General features: G+C 49.4%; 1 protein-coding gene across 2 annotated transcripts in view; it reads right to left on the bottom strand.

Annotated features, from left to right (window-relative positions):
* SPPL3 (signal peptide peptidase like 3) overlaps window positions 1–16,178 on the bottom strand; it is a 59,838-nt gene extending 43,660 nt beyond the window's left edge. For both annotated transcript variants that reach the window (XM_054173229.1, XM_054173231.1), the window contains exon 1: window positions 15,791–16,178. In XM_054173229.1, coding sequence (XP_054029204.1) covers window positions 15,791–15,813 — 23 coding nt within the window. In that variant the 5' untranslated portion in view covers window positions 15,814–16,178. The remainder of the gene's footprint in view (window positions 1–15,790) is intronic.
* Between the last annotated feature and the right edge of the window lie 4,397 nt (window positions 16,179–20,575).

Genomic DNA, 20,575 nt, shown 5'->3' with positions numbered 1-20,575 from the left:
TTGGCTGCATTTAGAGTTCTGATGGTGTTTCCTGCCCAGGAAGAAGATGCTTTCCTGCAAGAGGTTTTGCAGTGAACATCCAGATGTTTAACCTTCCTAAGAATACCCAGCTTCACCCTTGGAGCACTCTTGCAATCCCAGAGCACTCCCATCAGAACCAGCAGAAGTGAAAGCAAGGTGACAGAGCTGCCCCCAACACCCTGGCAATTCCGGATGCCAGGTCCAGCATCATACAGAAGTCACCCCCTAATTCAGACACAACTCGGATTCAGTTGGTCACTTTGATGTGCTGAGGCCATACCAATATGAAAATGCTATTCCACTTCCACAGTATTATTCAGATTTGGATGTACAGAGGAAGGAACAAAGCAAACCCAGGGTGACTTCTCCCACACAACCAGCACCAGAACAAGAGGACACAGTCTCAAGCTGTGTCAGGGGAGGTTTAGGTTGGATGTTAGGAAGAAGTTCTTCATAGAGAGAGAGACTGGCCATTGGAATGTGCTGCCCAAGGAGGTGGTGGAGTCACCATCACTGGAGGTGTTTAGGAAGAGACTGGATGGGGTGCTTGGTGCCATGGTTTAGCTGATTAGATGGTGTTGGGTGATAGGTTGGACTCGATGATCTCAAAAGTCTCTTCTAACCTGGTTAATTCTATTCTATTCTATTTAAAAGTGTCACTGGAAAACAACTTCTGTGTAAGAAGTAAAGCACAGCCAGGCTGTAGCTACCAGAAATTCTGAACTGTTTCTGAAACACCATCTCATCACTGCTGGTTGTGCAGGGAACTTCTGAAGTTGAGATTTCATGCATGAGCAACTGCATCTTGTGGGCTTGAAATACAGAAAGAGTAAATTACCTTAATCAATGTGTAAGTGATTAACTTTCATCAGCCATGCATAATGCTGCAAATCAAACACTACCATCAGAGACAGAGGAGTAAATCACATCCATTTCATTCACAGACATTGATTCCAGAAGTTTACAGACACAGAGACACAGAATGCAGCAGAAGAAACCTGCTGCTGCTGCTCCTGAACACTCAAAAGGTGGCTTTAGCAGCTGAAGGTGATCAGTAACATCTAGCTGGAACAAGCTCGTGCTCTCTGTGCTAGAGTATTAAGAAAAGCAAATAAAACTCAGCTCTGCTCAAATGCATCCCAAGCCAGCAAACCCTCTGAGCACTCTGGGAAGTGTGACTTGGGTCTATATCGAGCGACTACACAACCATCTGACTGCCACTTCTGCACAGCTGCTGGCCATGAAAAGATCAAACACCTCTGGATGAGAAGCAGGAAGGAGCTTTGGAATTTATCTCTATTAAATTCCAACAGTGAAAATCCAAATGACTACCAGAGACTTAGATCAGAGATCCCAGATTGTCCAGACCAGATTTTTGCCAAAGCCAGCAATGAAGGCTGGAGCACTGTTCCAGGCATGGACTGAAGTGCCCAGAGCAGCTTCCTCAAGTGCAGGCACAGCCACGGCTGCAGTCTCATGTCACTATATCTGGAAGGAAGCACACAAGCACACACACACAGAGGCTTTCCCTTGAGGCTTCTCCTTGTACCACTGGAAAGCAGCAGAGGCTGACAAAGCATGAGCTGCTCCAACCCTTCTGAGGAGGCAAAGCACAGGGTTAAGCAGTGTAAGAATCAAACCAGCACAAAGTTGAAGACATTGCACAGTAAGGGGTCTCTGTTTCCCTCCAGTAGCAAAACTCTAGTTCAGGGCACAGTGTTTCTGCTGAGCACACCCCTCCAAATTGACCTGACAGAAGGAGGGCTCTTCAAAAGCTCTTTCCTTCTACCCCCAGCAGACAGATGCCAGGAACCAGGAAGTTGTTTTCATTTGTTAACTGTGAGCTACTTTAGCAATGGCTGCTGTAAAAATTTATGGCATATGCTCACATTTTATAAGTAGGACACAGACCCTCCCTGCCCATCATTCTCTGCAATTCTAACAGTGTCTTAATTAGCAGCATGGATTATTTGCCATGGTAACAGGGAAATAACCAAAGCACAGAATGATTTCCCTGGAAGTTCAAAGGGAAGGCAGTGGCCAGAGATGAACCACCTAAGACAAAAACAAACAAGCAAGCAAGCAAAACCCCACACAATCATCTCTGCCACGTCCAAGCCCACACTATGGCACGCAAGAAAAATGCTTTACCAAACACAACACAGCTGCATGAATGCTGTGGTGCTCCTCACAGTGAGCCACGAGCAATCTGAGCAGCTGAGCCTGGCAGTGTCCTGGCACATCCCTGACAGCTACCTGACAATGTTCTGAAAGCTGTCACAGGCAAGCTGCAGCAGAGCAGTGCCTGCAGTACCTGCCACAGATCCCTGATGCCACAGCATAAGCCAGTCGATAGAAATTATTTCCTTTCAAGAAGTTAAACAACCATGAATTCCTGAAACAGACAAACAACCAAAATCAGTCCAAGTGTATGTCCCAAAGCTCTTCCTAAACCCTGTAACCAGGTTATTTCCTTTAGAACACACTGAAATTTAGTGCTTCCAGAGCCACTCATTCTTTCTCCAGAACACTTCAGAGCAGCCAAGTGACACTACAAAAGACAGCTCAAGTTTCTGGCATCTTAAAGCAGAGGATGTTCTAGAACAGCAGAAATATTTCTCTTTGTGAGTAGCAAAAACCCACACAGTCTGAAGTGTCAGAATAAACAAGTGAGGCAGCAAAGGCATCGTGGAATTGCCCAGAGCCAACTGTCCACACAAACAAGTTCAGTGACCTGTTACATGGAATTTCTTCTTTGGGAGAGTCCTGTAACAGTCAAAGCTGGGATTTCTTTTGCTAATGCCACTGACCTGTGACACTGCTTGTGTCTCCTGAGAGACAAGCACTTCACAGGAAGGAGTCCCACGGCGATGCCACAGGAACGCTTTCACTGTGTGCATGCAGAGCAAAGCTGCTCTCTAGACAGATGCCAGGAGAATGGCTGCACCCCACACTGAACAGACCCACAGGAGCACACACTGCCTCCCAACTGGGGTCAAGAGGAAATATGTCTAAGTGTGAAAATTGTACTTGGGACAGAACACAATGGCTTATTCATAAGTAAAACAGGGAGTCCGTTACCTTGCCACTGAACTCTGCTGAGATCACGGACTTCAAGCTCTGTCCAAGTCATGGAAACAGCACCACAGCTGACAGCCCTGGCCAGCACAGTCACAGAAAGTGCTCCTGAGCTGCTCTCTCCCCCTTTGCTACTTAAGAGAGCATTTCTAACTTCCCAATGGGGAAGGCACAGCCTGGCAAGGTAGCAAGGAGGTTTTGAGGCTGATCACAAACAGAGCAACAGTGTAAGAGAAATCAGGAGCCACACAGCTAATGGCATGGCAGCAGAAAGAGAACATGCTCCTTGAGCCTGGCCCAGCCCACCTTCACACTCACCTGCTCTTTCCTTTGGGGAACAGAGGAACTCAGCACAGGTCAGCCACCTCCCTGACTGCAAGGTCAAAAGCAAGTGCTGGTACACGTCTGGCACACTTGTATCAGAACAAGAGTTGAAAAAAAATTACTTTTGTGATGAAAACTGAAAATGGGGTTACAGACTTGTGCAGGATTTTTATTATGACTTGGCCTTATGTTCCCCACTTGCCTTGCATCAGAGATGGGGGTGCTGGTGTGTCCTGCATTCAGCAATACAGGGTTTTATTTTAAAACCCAACCAACCACAACCTGCACAACAACTTAGTTACAAATATGCTAAAAAATTGAAGTGAGGAGCTCCCCCATTAACAAGAAAACAGTGATTTAACATTGATATATTATATATTCTATTCTATTCTATTTCTATTATATACCAGACCAGACCAGGTTGGAAAAGACCTTCGAGATCATCAAGTCCAACCTATCACCCAGCACCATCTAATCAACTAAACCATGGCACCAAGCACTCCATCCAGTCTCTTCCTAAACATCTCCAGTGATGGTGACTCCACCACCTCCCTGGGCAGCCCATTCAAAGGCAAATCACTCTTTCTGTGAAGAACTTCTCCCTAACATCCAGCCTAAACCTCCTGGTGCAGCTTGAGGCTGTGTCCTCTTGTTCTGGTGCTGCTTGCCTGGGAAAAGAGACCAACCCCCACCTGGCTACAACCTCCCCTGACAAAACCTCCTGGCTACAACCTCCTCTGACAAAATAGCTCAACACTTTATATAGCCAAGACACTTTGAGTTATCAAACACCAGCTGCTCAAAGCAACCTTTGTTTGCAAAGCAAGAGCACTGTAAATTTCCAGTCACTGGGTGGTTTGCAGTCCTCAGGTGTTCGCAACCTTCAGAAACCCCAAAAGCTTGATTTCACAGTGCTGAGTAGCTTGCAGGGGGAAAGTGTGGGACATGGGTCCCCTAAAAAGGCACCAAGCTCTCTGAGAATCATGAATTCCTACCATTCCTGCAACCACTTCCAAATTACTTCCTTTGTTCCTCTCTCTCGCACAAATTGCCAGCAAAAGAATTAATAAGCCACAGAGCTGGAGGATGAGTTGGATCTTTTCAGATGATTTGGGGCATTACTCAGTGTCCAGAGGGGTCAGGAGATTCTGTTATCTCACTTCAACAAACAGACCGTGGCACTGCAGCCTTTCCAGAGGATCCTACTAATAAAGCGCCACAGAGCTCGGCGTTCTGCTCATCCCAAGCTATCCACTTCCCATGAAGTGCCAGGATAAGGATATTCAACAGCAAGTTTCCCAAAAGCACAGAAAAATTCCATTACAAAAAATAAATAAATCCCAATTGTCAAAACACAAACAGTAAATTCCAGGCTATTAATAGCATCAAGGATACCAAAGGTCCCCATGTTACCACTAGGAAAGGAAACTACAGCAGTGCTTTCCAGAGCTGCAGCAGGGTGTTAGCTGAACAAGGCTCCAGACAAGTGAGCCTTTGACCCAAGACAACACAGCCTGTCCTCTCCAGTGCGACCCAGCCTCACCCTAGGCACTGTCAGCCAGCCAAGGCCACTTTTCTGAGTGAGCTTGCTGAAGATAAATCCCCTGCATGACTAATGGCACAATGGCTGCTACAGCAGACCTTCACATGTGCATGTGCAGGCACTGCTGGGAAGAATGACTTGAAACAAATTCTAGCACAGGTCTCAGGAAAAGATCAGAGCACAGAGCCCAGGTCTCAGTCTTTAACAACTGGATGTCATCACTTTGCAGTTCACAGAGATTGAAAATGCAGCTGGCCAAGCTGATAGAAGAACACTCTCCTAAGACTTGATGTCCAAAGAGGCTCTGAAGTGCTCTCTCCACCCCGGCACCAGATTGTGTTCTCTTATTGCAAACCTTAACTTCCACAGCAACTCCACACTTAAGTTACACATGCACAGAATGCCTGATTGTACTGGGTTTTTTTTAAGCTATCACAATGCCAGAGTCTCTCTAATGGGAAAAAAAGCCTGTTTGTTTTTATCACTACAGCCAGAAAAGAGGATGTTATCTCATCTGTATTGACTCTACTGTTGACTTAGAAATCAAAACACAACCACACGGCATACCTTTGACACTTAGGCCAGCACTGCATTGATTATGTGTTTGGAAATCCAAAGCCTTTTTAGCAATGCATTCAGAAGTCAGATGGAAAAGTAAAACTGAGGACTAATCGTTTAATCAAAGCATTTAAGAGCCAGGCCTGCCCCACGCCGAGCCGATCGATGCGACGGTGGCCACACAGGCTGAGCAGCTTGGGGTGCTGCTGCTCAACTCACCTGCCCACACAGCACAGCATCATCTCAGTATTTCCCTAAGAATTCCACCCAAGAATGGGTTCACCCCATCAGCAGCAAAGCCTGCAGTGCCCCTGCTGAAGGTGCACGGTGTGGGCCTGGGCAGGCAGCCTGCAGCAGCCCTCAGCACACCACAGCTGGATCAAGACCAATCAATGCTGTCAGAGGACAGCTGCTGGGATCCTGAAGCAAACACTGCTGGTCAGGGCTGCACAGAGTGAAGAGAGGAGATTCAGCTGCCACAGAAATACAGAGTACAGCCCATCAAAACAGGCACCCTGGTTTTGCTGCCTCCAGTGAAGAGAGAAGCAAACTTTAAAAGCCTGTTCTGAGAGTAGGAAAGGTGATCAATTCACAGCTAAACACAGCACAGAGCTGAGAGGAGCTGGCCTGTGACAGGGCAGGCAGGGCCTGTGCATTAACAACACTCCAACTCCAGGCTTCAGGGAGCACTTTCAGTTGGAGGTGCAAAGCACAGACAGCAGCAGAGCAGACCCAGGCTGTTTTCAACCATTTCTAGCCTAAGCATCGACAAACTTTTGTTTGTGACAACAACAAGGAGCAGGAGCCTTCTCTAGAGAGGGTGCCCTGGGAATCTTATGGACCTTCCTCCAGTGAAGCACCCTGCTGAGCAGTGTTTGTGTTTTCCAGCAGACTTTTTTCCTCCTTTGAATGAGCTTTAAGGTAGCTCTTTTTCTTTCCCTTTTATTTTTTTTTTTTAAAACGTTCCATCTGCAAAGAGATTAAAAAGAAAACCACAGAGAAAGATAACTGGCTTGGAAAACTAACACTGGGGTTCTTGTAAGGCATTTGAGTATGGTTCTCTCTGTTCTGTACCATCTGTAACTGCTTACAGCTGCATCTGCTTTAGAAGCAGTCAAGTTAGCAGAAAATGGAAAAAAATAAAAGGTTCAGCTCTTCACTGTTTAGCTTTAAAGTTTCCCTTTTTTCCGAGGGAAAAAAAAAAAGCTCTCTCTGTACTATTTTCAACAGGAAGCTTAATTAGAGGCTGCTCTTCATCTTCAAAACCCTGCAGAGACCACAATACTCCCCACAAGAGCTTTCAGCCCTTTGCAGTAGCTTCTCAAAGCAGCTACTCAGGTGAAGGTATGGGGTCAGCCACCTCAGGGAAGCAGTTCACTGAGCAGATCATCTTTCCTCCAGCAAACAGCCTTCAACCTGAACGGCGAAAAAGGACCGAAACAACCTTGTGCCACCAAAGCCAGAGAGCCAGACACAGACACATCTCCCCAGCCTGCAATGCAGGCTACAGAAACCCACACAGGCCAGCTCTGTTTGCTCTTTGCCTCCTGCTATGTCACCAACCTCACCTTTAGCTAACAGTCACCTGGAGAACGGACTTCCCATTGACTAAATAGGTCAAAGTCATGCTACACCTGTTTTATCTTGCCAAATGGGTCTGACACAGATGGTGGGGAGATAAGTCACAACTGTAGCCTTGAGAGGGGAAAAATCATACCAATAAAAACAGTTCTTTGTGTAACAACAGAGCACGGGGCTTTGCCCTCAGATGCCCAATGTCCCTGTACCAACAGCTGTCCTCACTACCAAACTCTCTGCTGAACTGCAGCAGCTTCCAAAGAGCTGTAAAACAGGTTTTAAATTGGGTTTAGCTGTCCAGCAGAAGGGATGGCAGGCTGCTGAGTGCCACAGACACCAGAGCCGTGTCCCAGCTGCTGTGTTCACCTCTGCCCTGCTAATCACAGCACCGCAGAGCTCAAACATTTTGTAATGCCAGATCTTACTCAAGCTACAGCAGCTCCAGTGGAGTAAACAGAATTTATTAATCCAAGCAACTACTGAAATCAAGACAAACCCTGAGGTTATATGCTTGCTACTGGCTTCACTTGGGTGGAAGCCCCTCCTACAACAGTGCCTGTGCACCACTGCTGCAGAGACAAATGCACCACGTCTACAAGCTCAGACCACTGTGCAGCAACTTTGCTGCTCCAGCATGAAGTTGCTATTTGTGGTACTACTGACATAAGGGAATGGTGTAAGCAAAGAGTTCCCAGACTTCTGCTATTCTGTGGGACACTATCAACTCTTGACATCTCTACTGATCTCTGTAATCTTCTGCCAAACTGTTTAAAATTAGATCTCACTGCAAGTTTACTAGAAGTTAACTTCTGGCTGCTAGCAGATGAACAAAAAGATTTTTTAAAGATACCTCTGTGCAGCAACAGCAGAGTCCATAGGAAGAAGTAAATTTGGTGGGTTTTTTTGACAGAAAGTGGTAAGCAGAAAAGCACTGACTGTGCAGAACTAAGGGATAATAGCAAAGAACTGAGGGTGCTCAGCTTTCCCAGCCAGCAGTTCACACCACACGGCACTTCTCTCGTCGCTTAGCAGCTGGACTTAAGAATAATGGAGACTGAAGCCTATCCTGCAGGTAACTCTGCCAGCTCCCGTCTGAAGTTACAGCCTCTGTGTGTGTGTGTGAACAGAGGGTGGAACCCCCTGGGTCTCTTCATGCTTCCCCCACACGAGCTGTGCTGTGGAGACGCCTGCAGAAACATGGCCACGGTGTAAAAATCGAGGAGAATCCTTTGACAGTGCTCAGCTGCACGCCTGTGCTGCGTGGGAAAGCCTTGGAGTCAAAAGCCTGGGAATTAGCTCCAGGAAGTAAAGGGAGAACATCCAAACCTGACAGACAGAAGGAAATCCTGGTTCAGAAGGAAAGAGATAAGAAGTGAGAGTCAAACACCATCATTTTCCTTTTGGATTCCACTGGTTAGGGAAAATGCTACCACACAAACGGTAAGATGTGATCACATCTCTCCAGCTTCTCTGCACACAACCTCAGCAATAAGGAAGGCAGCTTGAGCACAAGACTGTGCAACACAGAATCATTTCTTTGTGTGTTCTCCTCCACTTCAGGACACCAGCTATGATGATTTTCAGAACACCCTAATAAAAGCCCCTCCATCCTTGAAACCTGTCCACACACAAGGCCAGGACAGTCTCATCCAATCTAGTCATTATTTTCCACTTCTTGCTATTGTAGGACAGTAAAAATGCCCTGGTTTAATTGATTAGTTATTGGTTACAGAGCGCCTTTCCAAGAAGTCAGCAGAACACTCTGACTTATTAACACTTCTGTCTGTACCACACCACTTAATGTGACACACAGACACAGAGGCTATCCAAGGACATCTGGGGCCTGAGGCTTAGAGCTCGTCCAGAAAAGAAACACTCAACAGGACCTAATCATGAAGATGACAGCACAACAGCTACATGAGCAGCCACTGCCAGGAGAACATGACGGTGGTCCTGGTGGACAGACACTTCATGAGTTTCTGTAGTGATGGCATATGAGAGCAGGAGCTGGTCTGGCAGGCCAGAGTATTTCAAGCTCAGACACCACTTGTGAAAGATGCAGGAGAAAAGACCATCAACGTTAGCATCCTTGGAAGAATTTAAGAGGGAGAACAGAGATCAGGAAGTGCTGCAATGACACATATGCTCCATTAATCTTATTAAATCATCACTTTTCAAAATCAGTTTGAGTGCCTGGATCCAGGCCAGCTAGCATGCTAGCTTGTGTTTCGCCCCACAGAGCTGGGGGAATCATTTCCAATTTTCACCTTAACCACTTACACTAAAGCAACAGAGCACCAAAAATGTGCACAATGATTTTTTTCTACCGTTTTCAGCCTTGCTTCTTCCTGGAAACCTTACCCAGATATCATCAGAATTAAAATAGACTGTCTGACTAAACAGTTTCTATCAGTTGTTTACTTTTACAGTACCTTACAATGCCCCAAGTCAGTATAAAATGTCAAAGGGCAATGAAGATGGTGGCACATATGCCAGAGAGGCTGATACACCACATTACCAAAGAATGAACAGAAAGAGCTGAGATATGAGAACAAGACCAGAATCACAGACCCACAGAATCCATCTGGTTGGAAGGGCCCACGAGAAAAGGGAGCGATGCTGGCAGATGTGCACACTAACAGCTCACTTACCCACGGCAGAACAAATTCTATTCAGGTCACCTCCTGCTTGTGTTCGCTCCAAGTCTCACCTGTAGGAGAGCAGGCTGCACTGCCCCATGGACTGCAGCCCCTTCATCTCCCAACCTGCAGCTTTATCAAGGCAGGCAGTGGAGCTCGGTCCTGCCAATCTCAAATTAGCATTTTGATCATGAGGGCAGAGAGGCAATGCCTGCTTCCTGCTCCTGCAAATATTGACAGTGCTGTGTAGGAGCTGAAACAGACAGAAATGGACACACAAAGCTCAGCTCCTCAACAACACACACTTTGGTGATGAGAGCACTTCCCTTGGAAGGTGAGATGCAAGGTCAGAGACCCTGGGGGTGGAACTGCTCTACATCCTGGACAAGTTCTCTAATCACTGGGTAGGAAGCAAGGAACCATTAACTTCTGCTGCCACGACATCCTGAAAAAGCTGAAGGCAGAACTGACCGAAATCCTCTTTCAAACAGGTACTGCAGGACAGCACTGAGCAAGCACTGATGGAAGCTCTTCCCTTCACCATTTTGCTTAGAGAATCCTTACTGCATCAGCAAACAGCCTTTGTGTGGAGGTGGGCACTGCACTTCCCCTCTGCTGATCAGTCATGAGGTACGTGCACACCCAGGTGACTGCAAACTTCCTCCGTTCCCATGCTCTTTACCTTATTTGTCTCCAGGTGCACTGCTGCAGACAGTCCCTGCCTACAGGACAGACAGCCTGAGATAGCAAAAGCTAGAGGGAGGGTAAGAAGTGAAGGAAGACTGGCACTGAAAGACACAGTGCAATCTGAGATTCTCTTATTTACTAAGGTTTAAGTCACTTCCCTGACGCCAGACACTCACAGACACTCCTACAAGGACACCTCTGTCCTCAGAAGGCTTCTAACAATGGTCCAAATGGAATGTGGCTGAAAGAAGGGAGGCTGAAAGAGGTGAGGCTAGAGGCCAGCCCCCTGCTCTCTCAGCAGATTTTAGACAGTGTGCACAACAGAATGTCATTTGTGTGCTCTGCAATCAGGCCTCTGCAACGTGCAACACTTGAACATTGCAGGCGAGTGGCTTGTTTTGTAAACCTCCAAACACCTTAATTAGTCTGGGGAGGTCTCAACCTAAGCTGAGTAAAGGAAGGAAAAAATATGGAATGCAAAAAGGATTTTACTAGTGCTTGATGAGTTCTGTCAACAAGCTGTAGCTCCTCTTACTCCCTCCCCCCATGCATACACATCTAATCCAGCCAGTTAAGACTTTGAAGCACTGCCTCAGTCCTCTAGAAGTGACTATGTTAATTCATGGCAGTAGCATGTGAAATGCTTAAATGCAATGAAAGCGAATCCTCAGCCCTCTGAACCTGGACTTTAAAGAGCAGGCACCCTGAACTCTCCCAGAAGCAAAGATGGCACTGCAGAGTACTCCAAAGCCCTGGTGTTTTATTGATCACTGGGGCACATCAGCAGACTTCATTTCCACGCCCCTGGCATTACGTAGAGAAGCTTCTAAATATAATCACCGTTTCCCTCTCCAAAGAGTTGAGGGCTAACACCACAATCATTCCCCTGATTAAAACATTTCAGAGGGAGTTCTGTTGGTATGAAGATCAGTGGCTCAATACAGCATCTCCTATTTTTGGTTCTCACCTTGCCCTCCCAGTCTGCCCCCTCACCATCGCCCTGACAGGACACACACAAACTGCAGTCCACGTTACTCTTACACAGTGCTCTGGGATAGAAGACATTAAACATGGATTTGAAGCAGAAATCTCTTTCTCTCTTCACATATGAGGGAAGCTGTGAAAATCTTTTGTGCATTCAAAGGGGGGAAAAAAAAGAACAAAGCAATCTCTATTGCGAGACTGGGCAACAGTAAAAAGGGAGGGGGTGTTACATCAGGCCTTGAAAAACACTAACCACCTACTAACCGAAGATAAACAAGACAGGCAGGCTGCTGTGCCCTCCAGACAGGGCCCAGTGAAAACACTGCACACGAGGTGCTGGAAATTAAGGATTCCATGAAGGGCCTGCTGCTTCCACACTCATCTGGTGCAATACTTCCAACAGCTTGCTGGCCTGAAGATGAAATCCTTGGCTTTTACTAACCTTTTACCCACACATGTACACACTGGTGAGGGACAAAAGCTCTTCCCGTATTTATTCCCTCCTCTGTTGTAGCAGGAACTTTTGTCACGACCCAGCCCCGTTTCCTTGCTGGAATACAGACAGGAAGCACAGGGAAAAGGGGTATTCCACCATCCCTTTGGTCTCCCAATCCATTCCCACTCACAGGAAATTAATTTCAGCTCTCTTTTAATCTAGAACACGAGAAGCAAGCTTGCAAGGCAGCAGTTGTGCTCCACTGAGGCTTGTGGAGTTGAGTAACAGCAGCAGCACGCTGAGCTCCCACAACTTCCCTCTACTGTTGCAGGTACCTGACAAAGAGAGTTTCTACACTCACCACCAACAAGCGTTTTCAAAAGGGGGTGTTTGAATAAAAAGTGCATATCCTTTGACAGAGCATTTCCAGCTGGGTACTTCTCCAACATTTCACACTGAAATCCATTCTTCCAGGATGCAATTTCACCATCAAAACTCTCCTTTCAGGGATAACACTCCCATGTCTGCAATACTGGGTCAGCAAGGGTACTGAAGACATTTAAAAAGAGCTAAATCAAAGTACAGATTGGTTTAGGTGTGAGCATTACTAAAGAAAACATAAATAAACCAAGAGCTGCTGCAAGAAATAACTCACAAGAATAGTGACAAAAGACAACTCGTGCATCTAAAGTTATGAAAGGGATGGGGAAGAAGTGCATGTACCACCTTCTTGTACCTCCTTCTTACAACATCCTAACAGAGGCAAGTCATTGCAACCAAAGTAATTGCAACCAGTTTCATTTGGTCGTAAAAAGGATCAACCTACTTTAAAATGTCAGGTTTATGTTACAAAGCAGTAAACACAGCAGAAAGAGAAATCAGTTCTGATCTCATCAAACCCACCCCTCAACAGAGGTGTCCACCACTGGAAAAAAAAAAATCAATCTCTTTTGCCTAAGTGTTTGCCAATACTCATGTCCAGTAGTCACAGTTTGCTAATAGATTTTTTCAAGGTATTTCTAACACATCTGAGACAATTCTAGAAACTAACCAAACCCCAAAGAAGCCTTGATCTTATCTTGTGAAGCTCCAGGAACTGTAGGATGTGTGCTGCTAGCTGTGCACAAGAAGCAGCAGAATGGAGCCTTACGCTGCCGGACAGGAGGCAGCACTACTGCAGCCAGCAGCCAGCTCCTGGCCACACAAAGACAGGGATGTGAAAGGACTTCTCTTAACTCTCAGTTCTGCATTTTCAGATGTGACAGAAGGGATCTGCACAGCAGCTAGACCCCACAGCAAGCAACAGGGAAAGCACTCCTTCTGTGAAAGCAGCTTTTGCAATACAGGAAAAGGATGGGGGTCCAGCAAAGGCCAGGGTGCGATCTGCCTGCTTCCAGGATCCCTGGACGCAACTCTGCACAGCCTTCTGCTCACAAGAGCCCTCCCTCAGCTGACAAGCTGTGTTTGTCCTAAAAAGCACTAAAGCACCAGCCAACTTCATGCTGAGCTGCATTACCATGATTAAAAATAATCAAATGCAAGATTGTTGCTAGAAGTGCAAGTAACCCAACACGGATCCTGAGAGGAGGGCACAAATTACAGAGCAGGACTCCTTCTCCCAGGTCAGGATCTTTGCTCTTTGCACAGCTCCAGACAGTGCCGATCACGCAAGGTGAGAGATGCCTCAGGACACCTTAGTGAACAAAGACACCACCTACAGCCTTCTGTGACATCAGCCTCGGACCCTTGTCCTGGGATAAACCCAACATCACAAGGAAGAATTACCACATGATACAGGCTACCAAGCACTCATCGAGAGCAACTTAAATCCCAAGTTTACTTCCCTAACACACAGGGCCTTAAGGAGAATCAATCCATCTCCCAGCCTGTGCTCAGAACCTTCCCTTCAGACTGCAGAACATACTGCGACGGAAAAGGCTCTCATCCACAAAAGAGGAGGGGAGTTCCGAGTCCAACCCCCCTGCCAGAGCAGGACCACAGAATCCACCACAGGATATTCCACCATACAGGAATGAATCCAGATGGGGCTGGAAAGTCCCCAAAGAAGGAGACTCCACAACCTCTCTGGGCAGCCTGTTCCAGTGCTCTGTAACCCTCACAGTGAAGTTCTTCCCCATGCTGAGGTGGAGCCTCCTGAGCTGTAGTTTATAATCACTGCCCCTTGTCCTATCACAGGGTGCAAATGAGCAGACTCTGTCCCCTCCCTCTTGACCCCCAGCCCTCAGATATTTATAATCATTTATTAAGTCTCCTCTCAGTCTTCTCTGCTCCAGACTAAAAAGCCCCAGGGCTCTCAGCCTCTCCTCCCAGAGCACATGCTCCAGTCCCTCAATCATCCTGGTAGCTCTCTGTTGGACTCTCTGGAGTTAAAGACCAAAATTATGTAAATTGGCATTTTGTTGACTTTTGCAAAGCAAGCTGACACATCTCAGAGCAGTTTACAGACTCCTCACTTCCTTCTGCAGTTAAACACACCAAGACAGTATTTCACCAGACACATCTCACAGACATACATTAAGCTGCCTCAACCTGTCCCAACATTCACTCATTGTAACAATAACATGGAGTTAACCCTTCAAGTCACAGAAGTTCTCTTTTTTCGCTGTTGTTTTAAAGCAGAGCAGATTGCTGCCCGCGCTGAGCTCATGGAACAAAGTAAGAAGGTGAGAAAGCCAAAAGGGCTGACATGCACACTGGGTCTTGACAAAGGAGTGACTGAGATTGGTGAAGGGACTGCCAACGTCCCAACATGTGGCAGAGGAGAAGTCTCCTAGGCTTCAAGTTTTGAAAAAGTAATGGGAAAGATTTCCAGAGCCATTCAGAGTTGGACTGCTCCTTGCATATTCAGTCCCTTCTCCACATATCAGCAAATGCACCAAGGTCAAAAGCTGAGATTTAACCCCTTTACAAAAAAGGAGGATATTGTAACTTCTTTCCAAACATCTAAGAAACAACTCTGTTCTAGAGCACCGGAAAGGGTTTCAAATGGAGGAAGAGTATCACAATAAAATCATTGCCGTGGTCAGGTCAACGGAGCTGGTGCACAGGTAAATTATGTGAGATGTTTTGGTCGTGAAACGTGACAATACAAAAGCTCCAGAATTATATTTAGAAACCAAACCCTGTCTCTTTGATCCACTGCCCGCTAGGCCCGACACAGTGTCAGGACACAGAAAAAAATGCCCTCTCATTTGCTACACTTCATGTCTTCCCACAGGAACTGGTCTCTTCCTCCTCATTCTATTTCCTGTACGCGGAACAAGTCTATTGTCACCAGGTGAAAACACACACACATGCCACTGCCCACCAGCCTGCACCGGCAGAAATCCCCGTCTTAGGCAGAGATTACCTGCAGCCCACAAACGTGAGAGCAGGAACCGGCCCGACTCCGGCGTACCTGCCCGAGCCATGCGGAGATCCAGCTCACCTAGGGAGCCCTTCGGGACAGGGAAGGATGACAGCCACACTAATGCTCACTGCGATCCTCTCCCACACCTCAGATGTCAGCAGGAGGGGGATCCTCACAGCCCAGCTGCCCGATGCCCTGGCTCGCACGACGTCCCTCCTCCCCCCTAATCCCTCCTACTCAGCGGCGCTTAAACCTCAGGCCCCAGCCCCTCGGCCGGCAGCTCCCTTTATGCCCCAGCCCCCACCGCAGCCCGCGACCGGCAGTCCCGCGGCAAGAGGCGCGGCACCGTCTTCCCGCACACCGCCCGCACCTGCGCCCCCGTCCCCGCTCAGGACCCCATCCCCGCGGCGGGGAACCCTCGTCCTCGGGCCGGCCGGAAGGAGGCCGGCTCGGAACACCCCCTGCGGCCGACTCGGCTCGGCTCGGCCCTCACTGGGGCTGCTCCCCACCCCCTTCGCCGCCAACCCCCGCGGCCCGCAGCGCCGGCGCCCGGCCTCGGCCCCGCGGCTCACCAGGAGTAGGTCTGTTCCGCCATGGCTGCGGCTGGGCGGCCGGCCGGCTGGGCTGTGCGGGGCGGCCAGGCCCCGGGCTCCTCCTCCACCTCCTCCTCCTCCGCCACCTCCTCCTCCGCCTCGCAGGCTCCGGGGCTCAGTGGCGGCCCCGCTGCGGCTCCCGGCCCAACATGGCGACGGCTGTGAGGAGGGAGGGGAGGGAGGGGAACGAAGGGGGGGTCCCCGCCCGGGCGGGGAGGGGATGGCGAAGAGGGCGATGGTGGTGGCGGGAAGGGCGGAGGCTCAGCAATCGCAACGCAAGGCCGCGCTGGGGCGCCGGCGGCAGCTAGGCCTCATGGCCGGCGAGGCGGCAGCGGCGAGGGGCGGGGCGGGGGCGGGCAGGCGGCGGGCACCGGGCGGCCAGGCCAGGCCGCGCCGCGTCCCCGCGCTCGCGCACGGAGGGGGCGGGACCGGGGCGGGGGCGGGGCCGGGCGGCCCCGGGGTCACGTGCCCACAACACCCTCACGTGCCGCCGCCGGCCGCGCGCAGGCGCCGTGGCCGGGGAAGGCGGCGGCGGAGGGTGTCGGTGATGGGGCCCGGCCGCGCCTGGCGCCGCGGTTCAGCCCTAGCTCCGCGGGCGGCATTCCTGCCGCCCCTCGCAGCGTTGCGCCTGCAGGAGGGAGCGCCAGAGCCCTTTATTTGCGTGGGCTTTGGGCCTGGAGACCTCGCTGAGCTGCAGGGGGACTCGGCGAGTCCCGGACTGTCGCCGACTTTCTCACGGCCCGCCCGATCCGGGGAAGCGCCGAGTGGGGCAGCGGGGCAGGCACGGCCGGGGCTTGACCCGCCGCTGCCCGCGTGGTCGGAGGCACTTCGGTATTAAGTAACCCGCACGAGTGAATCGTCCGGTGCTGCGGACACGGCTGGCAGGGGCTGGTGGGGTGCCGGGGAGAGCGAGCGGGGCCTGCTGGGGAAGCCCGGCTGCTTGTCGTGCTCCTCGGGCAGCGCTGCCGGCCTCCGCCGTCTCGCACAGTGCGTGACCCCGAGTCTCCATATCGCCAGCCCTTGTCCTCCTGGGGTCTTTAATTTATTTACCGGACAGCTGCTAGAAACACAACTCGGCAGAGAAGAAGCAGTCTAAGAGGTTCCTGGTGTGGAAGAGAACTGCCTGACACAGGAGAGGTGCCTCGCTGGACCTACTGTTTGCAAACGGGGAAGGACGGGTGGGTGAGGTGGTGGTCGGAGGCCAGCGTGGGCTTAGTGCCCATGAAATGTCAGAATTCTCTCTTTTTGGTGAGGTAAGGAGGCGATCAGTGAAACCGCTGCCACCCCTGCTTAACAGGGGAGATGCAGGCGGTTGGAGGCTTTCCAGCCTGACACCCATCTACAAAAAGGGCTGAAAGAGGCATCTGGGGAACTCCTTGTGGCCCATGGCATAGCCAGATGGACTCATGGCTAGATCCAGAACAGGCTGGATGACCCCGGAGAGTTGTGATCATCAGGCTTCAAGCCAGCTGGTGGCCGGTCACAGGCGGTGTGCCTGGGGCTTGGTATTGGAGCCAGGCCTGTTTCATATCTTTATCAACTATTTGGATGAGAGGCTCGAGGGCATTATCAGACAATACTAAGCTGAGTGTCACTGTGGATCTGTTCTAGGGTAGGAGGGCTCTGCAGAGAGACCTGGACAGGTTAAATCCATGGGCTGAGGTCAGTGCAGTGAGGTTTAACAAGGCCGAGTGCTGGGTCCTGCACTTCAGTCACAGCAGCCCCAAGCAACTCTGCAGGCTTGGGGCAGGGTGGCTGGAAAGCAGCCCGGTGGAAAAGGGTCTGGGGGTGCTGATGAATGACTGAACATGAGCCAGCAGTGTGCCTGAGTGGCCAAAGCCACCAGCATCCTGGGCCTGCACCAAAACCAAGAGTAGGGCAGCAATGGTGCCCCTGTACTCAGCCCTGGTGAGGCCACAGCTTGAGCACTGGGTTCAGTTCTGGGCATCACAGGATAGGAAAGACACTGAGGTGGTGAAAGGTGTTCAGAGAAGAGCAGTGAGGCTGGGGAGAGGTTTGGAGGACATCATAAGAGCAGCAGCTGAAGGAGATGGGGTGGTTAATCTGGAGGAGGCTGAGGGGAGATCTTGCTCTTTACAGCTCCCTGAAAGGAGGTTAGAGTGAGGCTGGTGTTGGTCACTTCCTCCAAGCAACCAGCAATAGGACAAGAGGAAATGGGTTTGAGTTGTGCCAGGGGAGGGTTAGGTTGGACATTAGGAAAAAATTATTTACTGAAAGAGTGGTGAGGGGTTGGCAGAGGCTGCCCAGGGAGGTGGTAGAGTAGCCATCCCTGGAGGCATTCAAGAACCTGTAGATGCGGTGCTTCAGGGTCTAGTTTAGTGGTCATGGTAGTTGGGTTATGGTTGGAATTGATGATCTGAAAGGTCTTCTCCAGTCTTGAAGATTCTATGACTGCCCTGCTGTGGTGGGCTTGCTTCTGTAGGTGGCAAATGCAGAGCTCAGGTGAGGTGTGTCAGAAGCTGGAGGGCTCAGCTGGCATGCACAGTGTGTTTCTGGACACTGCTGCATCTTTGGGGTCTTCCAAACAAAGCCAGTGAAAGAACAGGGTCACATGCTCCAACTACTCTATAAGGGAAAAGGGAACAGCCAAGATACTCTGACCAAACCAACCTCCTCTTCACGTTCTCACCAGCCCTCTATTGAAACAGCAAGTCCCAGGCAGAGGAACTGGCCTAGTGACGCTGGCACAGTGACACTCCTCACTGGTTTCTTTGCTGATAGATCTTCAGTCCTTGGTTATGTTTGCCCCAATTGCAGAACCAGTGCCCTGCCTTAGGTCTGCTCACTTGAGTAGCCCTGCCCTGCTCTTTCCTCACTGGCAGCAGTGTGTGCTTTGGGGGTTCGCAGCAATTGTTGCAGCCCAGCTGTGCAGCCTCCTTCATTGTTCCTTTGGTGTGAGAGCCAGTTTGAACCCACAGTTGGAAGTGATGTAACTGCATCAAACAGAAGAACAATGCCCAGGGCTGGTAAAAATAGGTATTTATTAAAACAAACAAAACCTCCAAAGGTCTGGAAAAGAATTCTGTGCCTTCCTATAATTTTGCTAATTCTCAGAAAGTTATTGGGACACAAGGACGTTCTCATTGCATCTACAGAGGTGCCAGATGCCTCTGAAAGGGCTTTTGGAGCCCACCCTAGTTTATATCTATTAGTGGATTGAATAAACAGTTTCTATCTTGTCCATCTCAGTTATTCTCTTAAATGCAAGCGTGGTGAGGAACAGCTCAGTTCTTCTCAGGTCTGTTAGTGGTTGCCTGTGTAATCTTGGGTGGCTCATTCCACCTCTGCCAAATCAGTTCCTTCAACAAAGGGGAAGCTGCAGCACATTGCAGCCATCTGAAGTTCTGGGGCAGTGTAGAAGGCAGCTGCATGTACAGCACAGCCTGGCTTGGTGCTGGAATCCAGGGGAACTCCTGGGGTTCTGTGCTCCAGTTAAACAGATTTTAGTGGGGTGGTGCTGGACTTCAAAGGGCTCTCCCCCTGTATGCCCCAGTGCATCAAAAACAGGTGATACAGGGTTCTGTCACACTTCAGCATCCAAATCCTCTGTGCCTTTCACAGCCCTTCTTTGGCCTTGTGGGCAGGAATGACCTTAGAGCTGTTGACACAATCAGCACTCTACCCTCTTACTAAGATCTGATTTAGAATCAGACTTATCAGCTCCTAGGTAGAAATATTCCAAGCACCATGACTAGCTTGCTGGGATCCCTGCTGGGGTCAGCCATGGCAGCTTGTTCTGCTGCTGGGCTTAAGTGGTAATTCCCACATTTCTCATCCAGCTCAGGCTACCTTGAAAGGCTTTCTCCTCTCCTTGCCCATACAGCTCTTTGCCCTCCAACATAGAACTTGTGCCCATCTCAGGAAGTACAGAAAAACAGGCTTGTGATGCAAGGAGAGAGGAATGAGTCACTCAGCTTGTGGGGCTGTGGTGTACACAGCCTAGGTGAGAAGTTTGGGTGGGAATCCTGCTGTTCCAGCACCCTCCTGTTACAAACAGGCTCAGGCTCTGTGCAGGGCTTGCATAATGGAGATGTTCCTCGTGTATCTACAGTGATCATTAGAAAACAGATCAGTTGGAATCCTCACTGCTGTGGTGCAACCCCACTGTCTCTGGGCTGCCTGTTAACCCTTATCAGTGGTTATGGCAGAGTGAATGCAAGAGCCAAAAACCCCTCTCCATCCTCTGGAGTCAGGATAAATCAGTGCTTCAGCCTTGGTTTGGTACTGAAGGGCTTTGCTTAATTCTCCCTGAGAACAGGGTGTAAAATTGATACTGGTATCTATGAAACAATATCCCTGCTCCATGTCCTTACTGAAATTGCTTCCAATCCTCAGTCTTGCAAAATTGCCAGCACATTAATTTGGCACAAATGATTTATAGTTGATGAGCAATTAAACTGTAATCTCTTTCAGCATCTCAGCTTTGTAACTAGACTGCCAAATGCTGCTGTGGGATTGCTCTGTCTCTGCAGGGTAGCAGTGGGATGAATTCACAGGAGAAGTTTGTTCCTCCTTACAGAGCCAGTGCCTGCTTTTATGGTAAGCTGGAGCATTCCTGGTATTCCCCATGTAATTCTCTCAGCATCTCTTTTGTCTTTCTCTGGACATACAAGAGAGCTTTACTCTGAATTCCAGTGGCAGTTCACACTAGCATTACACAGTCCTTCCAAACTGCCTGCCCTGTCTGGAGCCTTTGCTGCAGACTGATACATGACTTAGACCTGTCAAGCTATTTCAAAACCA

The sequence above is a fragment of the Dryobates pubescens genome, chromosome 25, assembly GCF_014839835.1.
Source record: "Dryobates pubescens isolate bDryPub1 chromosome 25, bDryPub1.pri, whole genome shotgun sequence".
NCBI lineage: Eukaryota > Metazoa > Chordata > Aves > Piciformes > Picidae > Dryobates > Dryobates pubescens.
This window is presented reverse-complemented; position numbering and strand designations above follow the sequence as displayed.